This window comes from Pteropus alecto, unplaced genomic scaffold, assembly GCF_000325575.1.
Source record: "Pteropus alecto unplaced genomic scaffold, ASM32557v1 scaffold239, whole genome shotgun sequence".
In the NCBI taxonomy this organism is placed as follows: domain Eukaryota; kingdom Metazoa; phylum Chordata; class Mammalia; order Chiroptera; family Pteropodidae; genus Pteropus; species Pteropus alecto.
Genome location: NW_006494613.1, coordinates 1980908 through 1996739, shown reverse-complemented (window position 1 = coordinate 1996739; position 15832 = coordinate 1980908). Strand labels below are relative to the sequence as shown.

Genomic DNA, 15832 nt, shown 5'->3' with positions numbered 1-15832 from the left:
TGACAGGAAGCAGAGAGCTCAAGCCTCACCAAGAGAGGCCAACAGGCCTTTAGCTCCAGTCAATTGTTTCCCCATGTTTTCAAGGAGTATAAAATTACAAAATTGTAAAACGCTGGAGCAGCAATGCAAAGAAAACACATCTGTGGATAGAATATGATATACCAACAGCTGCTCTGCAACATCTAGAATACAGAACTCTAATAGACAAGGTATTCATAAGTGGCTCTTGAGTAAGACTTAAAATGTCCCTTTAACAGGAATCCTTACGTTTTCTTTAAACTGAGCTTCCGTGTTGATGCATAATTGATTCAATTACATATATTTACTATGTATGACATTTGAGAAAAGAAGAATCCAGAAAAAATGACAACCATATAAAAATATTATACATGAAATCTACCCACAGAGATGTCAGAATCTTGCAATTGTCTTTTACAAAATGTTATCAGCAGCAGTGCTCATTTGTTGGCTATCTCCTCAGCTTCCGTATTCTTTTTTTTTTTTCTCAGCAATAAAAGCAAAAGTTTTTCTTTGGAAAATTCATTTCCCTGGCTACAGAGGTGGTACAAACCCAGCCCTGATTCTAACAACCGAGGACCTTCATTTAGCCCTCAACTAAAGCCATACCTACAACTTTGGACATTCCAGTCTGTCAGCGAATACATCTCTTTTATTGTATAAGCTTGATTTTAATTGTATTTCTTTGTCACCTACAAATGAGAAAGTCTTGATACATTGGCTTCAGCTAACAAAGTAATCTAGAAACCCTAAGAAACACCCTTACACCAAGCTCTGCTCCTATCTGATGGAGTGAAGTATGTACCATGGGTTCTGTAGTCTCTCCTTAGTTCTACTGATGCCACCTATACCATTTAAATGACTCTGGAGAAAAGGAGAAAGAAAGTATCTTTATTAATATAGAAAATACCTATATTAACACTAAGAGATAATAGCATAAAAATTACTAACAAAACAGATCGTTCCCCACCTCTCCCCCCGCCCCCACAAAATGACATAGGATTTCCTTTGGGTAAACAGCACTATGAGGGATTTGTGTGTTTGGGGTGGGAGAGAACTGGTACTGTGAGGTCTTCAACAGAAGAAGCCACTACTTCCTTTGGTCATCTATTCTCTGCAAGTAACCACGGCCAAGCAAGTTATCATTTCATGACAGGACACTCCCCAAAAAGAACTGCTTTAACAAAATGTAGCTTTCCTTTCCTATCTGCCATTTTAAAAAATATTTTAACCATTTCATAGCACTGCATGTAAAAAAATGATTAAATGTTGTATTACTTTAAATACAAAATAAATAAATATATTTTTACACCTTACTTATAAACTAGCTACAGAGAAGGAACAAATAATCCCATGAAATAAGGTACTCTCCTAAGCAGTTTCAGGGTTGATAGGGTACAAGACCAGTTACTCCACTCCTGCCTTCCCAAACTTCACCAGAAGTGGGGGGGAAAGCAGAGAAGCACTGTTATAAAAATGGGCACATTTCAAAGACAACGAAATACCTGAAAAGTTTAAATACCTTGATAAAGTTTACGAGACTACTTGTTACCTTTTAATGGCTCTCATCGTATAATTCTATGTTTTCTCTCATGGTCAGAATGAAGACCTCCTCCTCAACCCACCTCATCCCACTTCTAAAACATTATCTTCAGTGCTCTGGGGACCTGCAGTGCAGCACTTTGGACTGGGGGCATCTTGTTGTTCTATTCACAGCTCGAGGTGGCCTCAGCTCCAACTCCCGTGATATCAGTATGTCAGGGGAAGGACGGAGCTACATACTACTCCCCTCCCCCAAATCAAATCCCAGTCCTTAATGAACTGCTCAACCTCCCCCAAGGTGCATGACAAGGTCCTAAGGACTTACTTTCCAATCATTCCATCTCCTGACATAAAGGGACATGAAGATGGCACTTATGATCTCCATACAATACTTCATATTACTTAAAATATTTCTTATAATCCTTTTTCAAAGCTAAAATATTTTCTATATATAACATGCAGCTTCTTTCAAGCTGTTAATTATTTACATTCTATTTTACACCATTACCTTTCTGAAAGAATACTAGCTCTCTCTGATATCTTACTAACTGAAATGAAGAGTTAATCCTCATTTTGTTTGTAAAATAAAAGCCAGTTTCAACTCCACATCATGACCAAGTGTATTTTCTTATCTGCTTGATATTATGAAAGCAGTTAGGTGAATAAGAAGCTATATTTTGATAGGAAAGCCAGTGTTTCAATCAATGTTACTCAAAAGAAGAGCTCCTTAAGGTGTTTACAAAGTTACAGAATGTCTAGGTTATGACTGATACGGCACTGAGGAATATTTAATATCTAAATAAAAAATAAAATAAAAAGCAATCTGTGCACTATAAAATAATGAGATAGCGCTAACAACACAGTAAGCCAATAAACCAAAGTCACCTTTCTACCTGCCAAACCTGATTCTCTCCTCAGACTTGACTTCTCCTCCCACTATTGAAACAACGGTTAGCTGCCCTCCCAGCCCACAGCATAGCACAGTGATTTCACTTCTGCAGTGGTTCCCAACCACCCATCTCTTCCCATCTAATTGAGATCCTCATGGCCTCTCACCTAAAACAACCACAACCATCCCCTAACTGGTGTCTCGTCTTCTACTTTCTCCCTAACCCAACACATTCTAACACAAGTGTACCTAGCTGCTGAACTGGCAGCTCCTGTCACATAACTTTCCTGAGATCTCCCCTATACTTACTTATTAAAGCATTCAAGATTGACCAGATCGATCCAAGAGTGGTCTCATCCTTGTCCTGAAACAGATACTACTCAGATACTCCAAGTACCCAGACTGCCCGGGAGTGCCCAAACACACTCCCCACATGCCAATTCTCTGTGTCACCCCCAAGCATGACTCCATTTTCCCACTTCTCAGAAGCATCTCTTCACCTCGCCTCAGTCAGAAGGACTGCGCCTCCTGATTTCACAGGTTCTAAGAGCTAGTCGTAAATGTGTATCATTGCAGGTTCTGCATATTCCTTGTCACTCCGTCTACATTGTAACCTTCTAAAAGTAACAAAAATATTATCTAAGATGGGAGCTAAGGAGGCAGTTTGAAGTCAATAAATATTTGTTGTTAGAATTTTTCTTAACTACATCAAAAAACAAAGAGTCACATGGCAAGAGAAAGGGAGAATTTCTCCAAAGAACCATCTCCTGTAAACTAACAACAGTTTGTAAAATGTGTTACTCATAACTTCATTAAAAATGGACCATAACGACTCAAGTGGAAAAGGGAAAAAAATGAACTCAGTGACTAAAAACAAACAAGATAACCTTTAAAAGTTCTTTTTTAGGGATTTCCCCCCTCCCTTATTATTTTATAATCATGGGTCAAATAGCACAGTAACAGCTCCCAACTGAAAGGTAAAATGGACTGTATGTTGATCTGATAATACTGTAGTCAATAAAAAGTCAGAAAACCAAAAGGATGGGCAAAGAGAATGTAGAATAGGCAAGAAATGATAGAAGATGCTCAGTAATTTTCACAACTAACTTCATATTCCCAAAATGTGCAAAACACGTTTGCCTTCAAAACATTTCCAAATTTTTATTCTATTTCATAAAAAGGGGAAAACTGAGGCAGAGCTTAAGTAACAGAAAAGACAACATCTTAGAAGCTCTCTATGTACATGTCTAATCACATCCATCAATTATTAGAGTTGAAGCTACTAAACTCAGCCAAAGTCAGGAAAAAAGTTTTTGGACTAATCCAGCTGGGAAAGGGGATTGTGTGCTTTAAAAAAAACTTTCAAAATACAAACCAAAAGTACGATGGCTCCAGAGAGAAGGCTGACCTGGAGACACACAAGCTGCTGAAAGCATGTTTTGATCATTGGCATTTGGTAACCAAGGAACAGCCCTCTGACTGAAAATTATAAAAAGCTTCAGGATGCAAACTGGTTTGAGCTGAGAGCATCCTAAATGGCAAACTCCTTGAGAAAAGTGGGAACAATGGTATACTGTTCCACTACTCAGTGGCACTCAAATTCCAATTGTAGCAAACGCTAAGTAGGGGAGCAGGGGAAGCCTGGACTGATGTGCTGGTCTCCTTTGTAAATGCTGTTTCTGTCCAAAACTTATACTTGAAGAAGCATAACTAGGTTCAGGGACACGGAAGTCTAACTGTGAGCTGTGGGTGGGCAAGGCCAGAGTCTCCTACATCTCACAGCTCTTCTCAGGCCTAGGTCCAGCTGTGGCAGTGGCTTCCTAACCCAACATTCATTTTCCCTTCTTCACTAGTTCCAAAAGGCTACCGTATTATGTTTAAAAAACAAATTTTAATAATGTTAAACATTAAAAATGATACTTATACTGAACCAGTCGTTTGGTATTTGCAGCCAATAAAATCAAATGCATGATTTGTGTGGACAGGGGAGTGGGCTACAAAAAGATTCTCTTTTTCAATTCATGGAGCAATTTGGCTTCAATTTTTATTTTAAACATACAAAATACCCATTAAAGTAACTAATACATCACTTCTTAAATAAAAAGTATTGCCATGACCAAGGTAAGGGAAAAATAACTTCACCTCACTTCTTCCCATTTGGGTTTCTGAAATAGTGGGTTAGTGATGGTGTGTAATTTCCTAGAACGCTAACAAAATACTACCTGAAAAACACCTGTCCTTAATGAAACAGACAGAAAGAAGTGACTTATGGAAATTAAAATGGAACATGTGTTAAAAACAAAAACAAAAACAGGGACAATAGCCAAAAAGAGCTAATTTCCACTGTGAATAAACTTCCACAAAATGCCAGGTTGCGTCAAGCTTATTCTCAAAAGGAAGAACATGGTTCAGTTTCACTATTAAAAGAGTGGTTTCTCACTATTCCAAAAAGGAAATGGAACACTGAGAACTAGGACACCTTAGCCCTTTTATATTTGGCAGTCCAGACACAAAAACTGTAGCCTTAGTGGATTTTTAAGAACAGCTGAATGTACTTAATTCTGTCTATATCCCCAAAGTGAACAGGGAAGTAAACATATAAATAAGCTAACTAAAAAAGAAGAAAAGAAACTTTACCAAAAACCTCTTATTCCATTCACACCATATTAAAATCATTCACCACTCAGCTGAACTCGCCATTCATTCACCAACTCCATCTTGCCAAATTCTTGCCATCTTACCCTCTCCATCTCCTGTTGAACATAAACCCTGATCATAACTGCTCACTTACTTGTCTGTTTGCAAGCATGTCTCTTCTGAAGTGTTTTGTTTTTTGTTTTGTTTTCAGAAAAGTGTGTTTATCCAACAACGATGCACACAAACCTTAAAAGACGAATCATTTCCTAGCACTATCATGATGAAAGTTAACACTAGTTCTTAACCAAAAAATTAAATAGAAAGTTTGAGAAAGATTTGAGTTTTTTCCTCTAATTTGTAAGTGAATATATATAAAAGCTCTTCTTTTGAAAATAATAATTACATGAATTTGAAAGAAGAGCAGAATATCTGAAATAAATGGCCACTATTATCCTTATACTTTTTTCCTCCCCAAAAGTTCCCTTAGACTCTCCCTAAATTCTCTCTATCTTATCATTTCTCATTCAGTCTTTTGAGAGATTTTTCTTACCAAAAGGGATTCAATTTTAGTTTCTGGAGAGGTTTCTTCTGATGTTTTCTTATTATCTGGAAAACTGAGAAAGAATTATTAGAAGAAAAAGGGATAAAACCAAAGCACTTACCAGGCCAATGAAGCAATAAAAGAAACAAGGCCCTAACTGACCAGGCAATAATAGTTTTGCAATTATAAATCAATTTTGCACCAGCAGACTTAGAACTCCCTAAAATAAGCTTGAAACATGAGCTCATGTTCTTTTTCATAAAAGCTACCCTTTACAAGAAAAGATAACGTAATAAAGCCAACTGATGATGTGGATGACAGAGTGACTTTTCTGTTACGTCCCTCGCCATGCTGGGCTCCATTCAAACGTTCGGTAAACATCAGCTCACCCACAGGCAGAATGAACATTTACCCAAACAGTTTAAATGCATACTGGAGGGTTCCTTTACATACAGTCTAATAATTACTAAATACCATCTCAATTTATTAAGCTGTTTGGGACAAACTGACAAGTACTTATTTTAGGTGTACCTTCATAACTTAGAAAAAGAGATCCAATATATTCCAATATGTTCTTGAATGAAAAAAGTACAAACCATAAAACAGTACGTACAATAACATTAAGTGGGCGTACATACACAGAAGTTTTTAAATGAATGTGCCGAAAACATTAACAATAATTATCTTTCTGCATTTACCTCTTCTATTCCCAATTTTCTACAATGAACAAAAAAGAATACATATAAATAAAACATAGTACTTTACTAGGCTATGTTAAATCACATCTTTGTTTACTACTAGATGTCTCCAGCAGGATCCAAATTTTGCTTGAACACTGAATAACTTTAACTCATAACCCCTTTCAAGGAACAAAAAATCGACCTTCTTTAAAATCACCATGATGCAAAACACATCTTGGGTGCTTTAAAAAAATAGCTAGGTACTATAATGGACAAATAAAAATCGTTTCTCTAACATTAGAATAGACAGATCTAAATTGCTTAAGAAAACATATACAAAATTAAAAAGAACTTCTTTAGGAGATTTTCATGAGTTAAACTATTTGCAAACCACAGTTTCACCTACGTCAATACACAACATTTTAAAACCACACAAAAGGAAAGGAAATTTTTAGCACAGCCAGCAGTCTTGCAACAGGATTCTACTGGTACTACTGCAGCTAGAGCAACAGCTCGCACGCTTCTCTGAAGACTTGAGAGAGAGGCCCCCTGAGGCTCAGAGAATATAACCCCAGGTATGTCTTTTTAAATACTTAATATATTCAAACATCTTTCCATGGAAGGGAAATCTATGATTCTCAGTGTTTAAATCATATAAGTTGAAAATGCCAACATGTAATAAGGTTGCTGCATGAGGACACCAATTACTAAACTTCCATAAAAAAATCTAATGAGTTTATTTTCTAAGCAACGGGCACTGGATACAAAGGAGACACTTGAAATCTTTTCTTGATTTTGCTGGAGTACTTCTGGGTACCTCAAATTCCACAGGCTAATAGGGGGTTGACAAAATATTTATCAAGCATTTAGTTTTCAAATTTGTGACAGAGAACACAGATATAATTATGGTATAATTTAACCTCTAATTGACACAACCAAAAATTTTAAATGAAGAGAGTTGGTTTTTGTTGTGATCTAGACTGAGGTTCAGGGAAAGCAACTGTGAGGCACTAAGCATGACTGAATAGACACACTGTAATTGTTTTTAAATAAATTACCCATGGGTACTATGTATGGTCAGTTCTAGTTATAGAGAACATTAATCGATCAAATCATTCTCTAATCCTTCTCTTTACTATACATTCTTCTATAAAATGAAACTTTATCATATAATTGTATGAGCACTGGGAACACTTAAAAAGCATGTTATTATGTTACTATTATGTAACATCGGAAATATAAGAGCATAACCCCAAATCCTAGCACCTCATAAAGGAACAATAAGCAGAGGTAGGAGACAAGCATCAATTTACAGCAACATTAGCTTTTGACCCAGAGGAGGAAAGGACGTTCAAGATGCCATGGTACAAATAAATGGTTACTACCAAAAATCAGAGTCATAAGGAAGTCAGTGAAGCCTGGAACAGACTTCAGCTGTGAAAAGCTTCCTCCAGGCCTTTAGAATAGGCAGGATTTGGGCACAGAAAGGATAAAAACAGAGTCTAGAAAATGATCAACGAGGTGAGATACTAGCCTGCTCCAATGAGCAACACTCAAGTGTCAGACCTCAGTTGCCTCAACTAATCTGGGAGACTGGACTAGGCGCTATCAATAAAGGTTCCCCCATCCTTAATGACCTATGTTCCCAAATTTTTATCACAAGTACAAAGGCAGGAAGAAACAGTTCACGGAACAGTAGTGATCCCACCAATATAAAGCAGAGAGCTGGGATTAAGACTGTGGGGATGGTGTGGAAAAATTACATCATAGAAAACTTTGAAAGGAAAGGAGGTTCAGACTTAAAGGACAGAATCTGTTTGTTTTTAAATGTATATAGTAAAATAAAACATTAACACACATGCAGTCTAAACTTCTTTTATTAATATTTAGAAAAAAACTTTAAATATTTTATTTCTGCTCCCTTACATGAAAATTGCTTAGAATATAGTTCCTGCCACATAGTAAGCACTCAGTTAAGGTTGGCTGTTTAATAATAATTTTCATCTTCATTATTACTAGTAGTAGCAGTAGTAGTAGTAGTAGTAGTAGTAGTAGTAGTAGTAGTAGTAGTAGTATTGAGACAGAGCTTCTGAGATCAGACAGTCCAGATTGGAAACCTGGTTCTAGAACTAGCTATATAACCTTCAGTGTTACTTAACCTCGTTGTGCCGGTTTCCTCATCTGTAAAACAGGTATAACACCTGCATGATAGGAATGATAAAAGGTTAAATAAATACATGTAAAGTATTTAGCACAGTGCCAGACACAAAGTAAGTGCTTAATTAGTACAGAGTGACATTATCCATGGATCCCAAAGTCCTATCTTAGGTAAGAAAAGGTTAAGGACAGGTGCCCTTTAAATGACTCTTTAATTTAGAAAGATTTATGTACATTTGCCTTATGAATCTACTTGCTTACTGTTTCATCTCAAGATAAACAATGGATCATTAAATAATTAGGAGAATCAGTAAGGATTCAGAAGTTTTTGGTCTTTGTTTTTTTTTTAAAGAGAGGTTTGTGTGAATGGCCTTATTTGGCCTTCTTAGTCAGCCACTATACATACTACATACTACTTTTAAAAAGTTGCATGTCAACTTTTCCCTGCCAAAACACAAAAATAATCCTCTTATTAGAACAAAAAAAAAAGGTGTTTAACATGCATGAGGGAGCATATCAAGCAGCACCGCCAGAAAAAAGTATCTGTGGCTTTAAGAGTATCTGACTGCACCAAGTCAAAGGCAGTAACTGAAACCCAATTAGTTTAACTTGTGCTTATATACCACCCTTGTTCCAGATTTGGAGGGAACATAAGAAGATTTTGTCATTATCATTGTTGATCTAAGTGTATGTCTTATACTTCTGGGCTTGTCTGCCTCAAAACCCACAAAGAAAGAAAAAAGAAAAGAAAAAAACACTCAAGTGTTAACATCAGATTGTTTTGATACTGATATAACTGAGCTTCTGTCTGAGAATTTTGTAGCTAATGTCATACATCCTTGTTCTAGAAGCCTTTAAAATACATTCTTTATCAATTTTCTCAAAAACACTGACAAACATCTCTATACAAACACTATCTAAAAGAAATATAATACAAACCACAGAGGTAATTTAAAATTATCTAGTAGCTGAATTTAGAGAAGCAAAAACAGGAGAAATTTTAATAATATACTTAACCTTATATATCAAAAATATTTCAACATATATTTGACATAAAAATGTTAATATTTTACTAATTTTTACACTATTTATATAAACAAGTATAATTTTACTAGTTATAATGGTTTTTTTTACAGTATTTTATACTAAATGTTCAAAACCCAGTGTATATTTTGCATTTACAACACATATCAAAATTTGGACTGGCCATGTTTCAAGTGCTCAATATCACATGTGGCTACAGGCTACCACACTGGACATCACAGGCCTATACCATTATGAAACTGGATGCACGTAAAAGTGAAATAATAAGCACCAATTCTAGACCAGATTCTAATCCTTCAACTCTTTCTGCTAAAAAGAAAAATGAAATGAACCTTCTGACTGTGAAAATGTTCTAGTAGGTTAGACAATAAAGGGCCTACTTTTTAGATAACACCTTTTAAATTTCAGTATAATTTTCTATTACCCTCTACATCCTAGGTTCCTCTAGTATTTCTTTTTTCAATCAACATATGAAAAAAAGCAAGCCAGGAAGCCTCACTGAAAAGCTCTTCAGGCTTAGCCACAGTCAAACCATTTTACCCTGGTTTCCTCTATTTCTCAGAATTTTGGTTCACTTATCTCCTCTGCAAACTAACTTCCAACCCAACTAGTAACAAAAGTGCTATCAGAATACAAAAGTATGATGTCCAAAATATCCCTTCTAGAAACAGATCTAAATGGGATTTCCCAAAATCACAAAATCAGACCATGAAAAACCCAGGCTTCCTCATAACCTAAGATGGTCTCATCCAGTCCACATGGTCTAGTAAGTTTACCAGTAAAATTCTAAGAACTAGAAAGACTGTGACCATGGTATTGTGAGTACAAATGATTTTAAAGAAATTAATTCCTAACTATAATTACTAACCTCCCTCCCCTTCTTTTTTAACAGAGTCTGAATTTTTTTTTCTTTCTCTTTTGGAGAAGAGTCATCCTTACGTTATCTCAAAATGACAAACAGTTCTACTTTCTGTCCGATTTACAGAGATCTGGAGCCATTCCCTTATTTTTTTTATTTAGTTTTCCTTATTGGAATTATTGGAAGTGGTTTTGCAACCTGGGCTTTCATGCAGAAAAATACGAATCACAGGGGTGTAAGCATATACCTAGTTAATTTGCTTACAGCCGATTTCCTGCTCACTCTGGCATTACCAGTGAAAATCGTGGTCGACTTGGGCGTGGCACCCTGGAAGCTGAGGATATTCCACTGCCAAGTAACAGCCTGCCTCATCTACATTAATATGTACCTATCGATTATCTTCTTAGCGTTTGTCAGTATCGACCGCTGTCTTCAGTTGACATACAGCTACAAAATTTATCGAATACAAGAACCTGGATTTGCCAAGATGATATCGACCGTCGTGTGGGTGATGGTCCTTCTTATAATGGTGCCAAACATGGTGATTCCTATCAGAGACATCAAGGAAAAACCAAACGTGGGGTGCATGGAATTCAAAAAGGAGCTCGGAAGAAACTGGCACTTGCTGACAAACTTCCTATGTATAGCTATATTTTTAAATTTCTCAGTTATCATTTTAATATCTAACTGCCTTGTGATTCGACAACTGTACAGAAACAAAGATAACGAAAGTTATCCAAATGTGAAAAGAACTCTCATCAACATACTTTTAGTGACTACAGCCTACGTCATATGTTTTGTTCCTTATCACATTGTCCGAATCCCATACACTCTCAGCCAGACCGAGGTCATATATGACTGCCAGACCAGGATTTCACTCTTCAAAGCCAAAGAGGCCACCCTGCTCCTGGCTGTGTCAAACCTGTGTTTTGATCCTATCCTGTACTATCACCTCTCAAAAGCATTCCGCTCAAAGGTCACTGAGACTTTTGCTTCGCATAAGGAGAGCACAGCTCAGAAAAAAAAATCAAGTTGTGAAAACAATGCATAAAATATGGGATTTTTCAGGCTATCACTTCTTGCCCTACTGGACGATAAGTACAAAACTACTGGGAAAGAGAAAAAAAAAGAGCCTCAAGATGTAAAAATACAGTCAGCAAATATGGCCTGGTTTACTGTGAAACTTTGTTTTTAATCAATACCTGTGGTTGTTGTCGCTCCTTAACTCAAATCTTCGTGCAAAAAAAATAAAGTTTTGTTGAACCAATGTCAAACCCTTCAATATAGTTGAAATACAAATGACTTCTATGACAGAAGCACAGAAGTATTCATGAGGTATTTATTTAAATGCCTGGAACTGACTTCTTGATAAAAATATGCAAAATATAGGTGACCCTTGAACACTGGTTTGAACTGCATGGGCCCCACTTACATGCAAATATTTTTCAATAAATACGCACAGTACTATACATGTATTTTTTTCTTCCTTATGATTGCCTTAATAACATTTTGTTTCCTCTAGCTTACTTTATTGTAAGAATACAGTATACAGTACATATAGGATACAAAATATGTGTTAATTGACTGTTTATGTTACCAGTAAAGCTTCTGGTATACGTTAGGCTATTAGTAGTTAAATTCTGGGGAGTCAAAAGTTACACACAGAATTCTGATTGTGTGGGGCATCGGCACTCCTAAGGTCTGCATTGTTCAAGGGATAACTGTAATTTCTATGTAAACTGCCACAAAGCTCTTTAGCTACACAATTTAAAGCCCTTTGGATGATTTTTTTTTAAAGCCGGCTTATTATTTCCATGAGACCATCCATGCCTGATTTTTAATACATCACTTCAAAGATGGTAACCTTTTAAATTGCTACTCCAGTTTTTAACATCTAATTGTTTTCTAACACAATAACTGAAAATTTTACTTCTAAAAAGGCTTGGAAATACATGGGTAATTTTTAACGTACTATAAATACTTAATTCTACTTGAAGGTTATAAGTAAATATTTTCTACGTGGTAGTGACAAATCCAATGGTCTCTTATTTTTATTTTGTAGTGACATAAAATAAACCCTACGACATTTTCAAGGGGTGTTCTTAAAGCATACTAACTGCTAAAACTACTGTTTTGCCACCAGAAACTCACCTTAAAGGTGTGGAAAAATAGCACTAGTCAAATGGTCTTAAAATAGATATCCCGACTCCACACAGCAAGGCCCTGTTAGGGATGCAGCACGTGCCTGGGCCGATTGGTGCCACTCTGATCCTGAAAATAAGTCTGACCCCATGTGGGGCCAGCAGATTAAAACATGGGTGACTCCAGCTCTCAAGGTCACAACCCTTCGATTAAATTCTCTTTACAGCCAGTAATGCAGAAAGGGTTCAATCGACAGAATTAAATAAAAGGCTTATTGAGGAAAAGAAGATTGGAAAGTTTAGATAAACATATATGAGACTTTATAAGTTTTATGTTTCTACTTTAATAGTAAAAGCTCATATTAAAACAACTGTTAATACATTAGCATTAACTGCAATGATTAAGAAATGGTGTTTCTGAATCTAACAAAAATTTTGATTCCAGACCCATTTTTAGCTCTGCATTGAGAAGAATTATTTTCTGAAGGCTTGACTTCACCAAGACAGCTCCTACCTATAATTCCACAAATATATTCTGAGTTTGAAGAGAATAATAAATGAAACAATGAACAAAAGAGAGTGCCTATTACACTCCTAACATAAGTACTAAACAAATTCTAGCTAGCTTGTGATAATGATAGTGTTAGGTAGCTAGTCAGATATGAGTGACAGGAATAGGGGCCCAGCCTAAAGACCGCCCAAAGAACACCCCAATGGTAGCAGAATACTGGGTACGCACATGTGCACTAGGCAGAGTTATATAGCAGCCAAGTGTCAATCAAAATGACTTTGCTTGCCAATCACCTAGGAATGCCTTTGGAACCATCCATCACAGTCCAAATACTATGCAGACATTTCCACTTCTGCACCTTTTCGCCCTCTTGCTGTTGTGGTTGTTGTTATAGCACTCTGCTGAAATCACATGTCTCTTTGGGACACGCTTTGTCTTTCTAAAATATACCTTTAATAAATCTTTTCTAAAGCTCACTGACATGTGATTTTTCACTGCATCAATGAGGAAGAACCACTTTTGCGATGTCATTATCCCTTTCCCTCTCCCTGGCTGTTGGGGCGACACCGAACTCCGATGGGCTCCAACAGTAACAACAGAAATCCCCATCAGCATCGCCTATCTGACAAGGTATATACAAGGGTCTTTCCTGTGTCACAGGCTGGTGGAAGGTCTGCCTATATACGAGAACCTGTGCTTGCTGGTAGTCTAAGAACATGTTTTTACTGAGGGGCGGATCACGATAATATTCATATAAGAGCATTCATGAAACCAGTTTATTTTTCTGAATCTTTTGGTCAAGTCCCCTTTAGCTCTCTCACCTAGGTCTTCACTTACTAGGGCCAGATCTTAGAGACAGGGTGGAAAAACCTCTTTTTCAAATTATATTCTTATATTCTCCTCATATGCCTGATAAGCTAGTCGAATATTCCCTTTTTAGTAAGAAAGAGAACCAGACTCTCTGGAGCATTCCTAATGTCAGTGTTATATTAGTATATACTTTTATTTCCCCTATTGATGGCTTATTCTAAATTACATTCACAGTAAAGGGGGTTTTAGGGCAACTGGTAATGGAAGGCTATTAATTATATCCTATCATATCAATTTTCTAGCAGTTCTTTTATAATTGCATTACAGTTGAATTATGGCATAATTCATCATGAGACTGAGTCACTGGAAATCATTCATGCTCTTTCCTCCAGGGAAGTGGACAGTCCTTAGAAGGCTAAATGCTGGAAATGACCATGCAGCTAAGGGTCACACAACAACAAAACAAACAAGTCCATGCTTGGGTGCTGCTTTGCTCTAACACCCAAAGACATGAAAAAGGGAGACCTGCCGCTCTGCTTACCCAAGAGAGGGGCACAAAACCCTCAACCAGTTTCAACTATTTTCAACATTTTGCCGTTTTTCTTCATTTCCCCTATTTTTTCTTTTTTTTTTTCTTTTTAAATAAACTTATTTTGGAAAATATAAGATTTACAAGAAAGGTACAAATACAGTACAGAGAGTTTCCATGTACGTTTCACCTAGTTTGTCCTAATATTAATGCCTTACAGAAAATAATCATGATACATTTGTCAAAACTAGGAAATGAATCTTGGTGCATTACTGTTAACTAAACTCCAGACTTCAATTATCCACTCTGCTTTTGACTCTATTTTAAAACAATCCCAGATATTATAATTCATCCATGAATTCTTCAGGATATATCTCCAATATGTCAGGCTTCTCTTTCTGCTGCCCTAAATAAACTGACATTATTCCACTACACTGAAAATGAGCAATGCTTACAAGTAACAGCTGAAAACGGTGAATATATTCGGCCAATGATTACAGAGAAAGAATTTTGGCAACTTTAGACATAGACCAGGACATAAAAAAATTAACAGCAAAAAGAGTTCTTAATTATAGTAAAAAATACACACACACACACACACACACACACACACACACACACGTAGTGATTTTGATGCTTCAAAATAACAAACAAACAAAAAAAGAAAACATTTAGTATGCAGATTAAAACTCCTCAAAAATATCCAAGGAAAAAAATATAATATATACCTCATAATTACATTTTTGTTAAAATAATAATGTCTTCAATGAAAATTATACATTGAAATTGCACTTAAAATAAAATTTCAGGAAAAAAAAAGATAGTGAACATAAGAATAAAAAAACATAGATCTGGGCCCAATCTTCAGTACTAACACCAAAAAACTAACTTGTTTCCCCTTAGAATAAAGCACATTGACTCATTATGACTCAAACATTAAATTTCCTGGCAAGAATTCTCCATATCCTATTCAGTTCTTAAATATAACAGGTCAAAAAACAAATCCAGCTCATATACAAACTCTTCTGCGAAACCTTAACTAATTTATCAAACAGATGCTCTCTCTCCCCTCCAATATCCATTCTTTGAGAGTGGAAGAGACCCAGGAATGTCAAACAGTTCACCTTCCAGTGGACACAGTTTTTACTCAATTACTGAACTTATTTTAATGTTTGTCATTTTATAGACATTTGTTGTCCTATCTTATTCATCTTTCCTGTGCCCCCAAATTCTTACTCATCTGCATAATACCAAAAGTACCTACCACAATACAGAGCATATAAAAGCTACTCAGTAAATGAGTTTCAAACTGAAGCAGAAAAACATATTTAGACATCATCTGCTGTGACTCAAATGCTCTTGATAAATGGATACTAATATAGAAAATTCTCTTGAATGTAGCCCGCCAGTAGTATCATACCACAAATTTGGACATCAGTACATAAGTTATATGATCAGAATTATAACAGAAGCA

General features: G+C 36.1%; 2 protein-coding genes across 20 annotated transcripts in view; one reads left to right on the top strand and one right to left on the bottom strand.

The window, feature by feature from the left end:
* The window catches only part of MED12L (mediator complex subunit 12 like), a 318700-nt gene that overhangs the window by 205248 nt on the left and 97620 nt on the right, over positions 1-15832 (bottom strand). The window lies entirely within an intron of this gene.
* GPR171 (G protein-coupled receptor 171) lies at positions 9631-12772 on the top strand. The gene has a single exon (XM_025042488.1). It carries the CDS (start codon positions 10459-10461, stop codon positions 11416-11418), a length of 960 nt encoding a protein of 319 aa, XP_024898256.1. The 5' UTR covers positions 9631-10458; the 3' UTR covers positions 11419-12772.

Bases quoted from the DNA above. Each gene is read 5' to 3' on its own strand.
- GPR171 (XM_025042488.1), top strand. From the start codon at position 10,459: ATGACAAACAGTTCTACTTTCTGTCCGATTTACAGAGATCTGGAGCCA.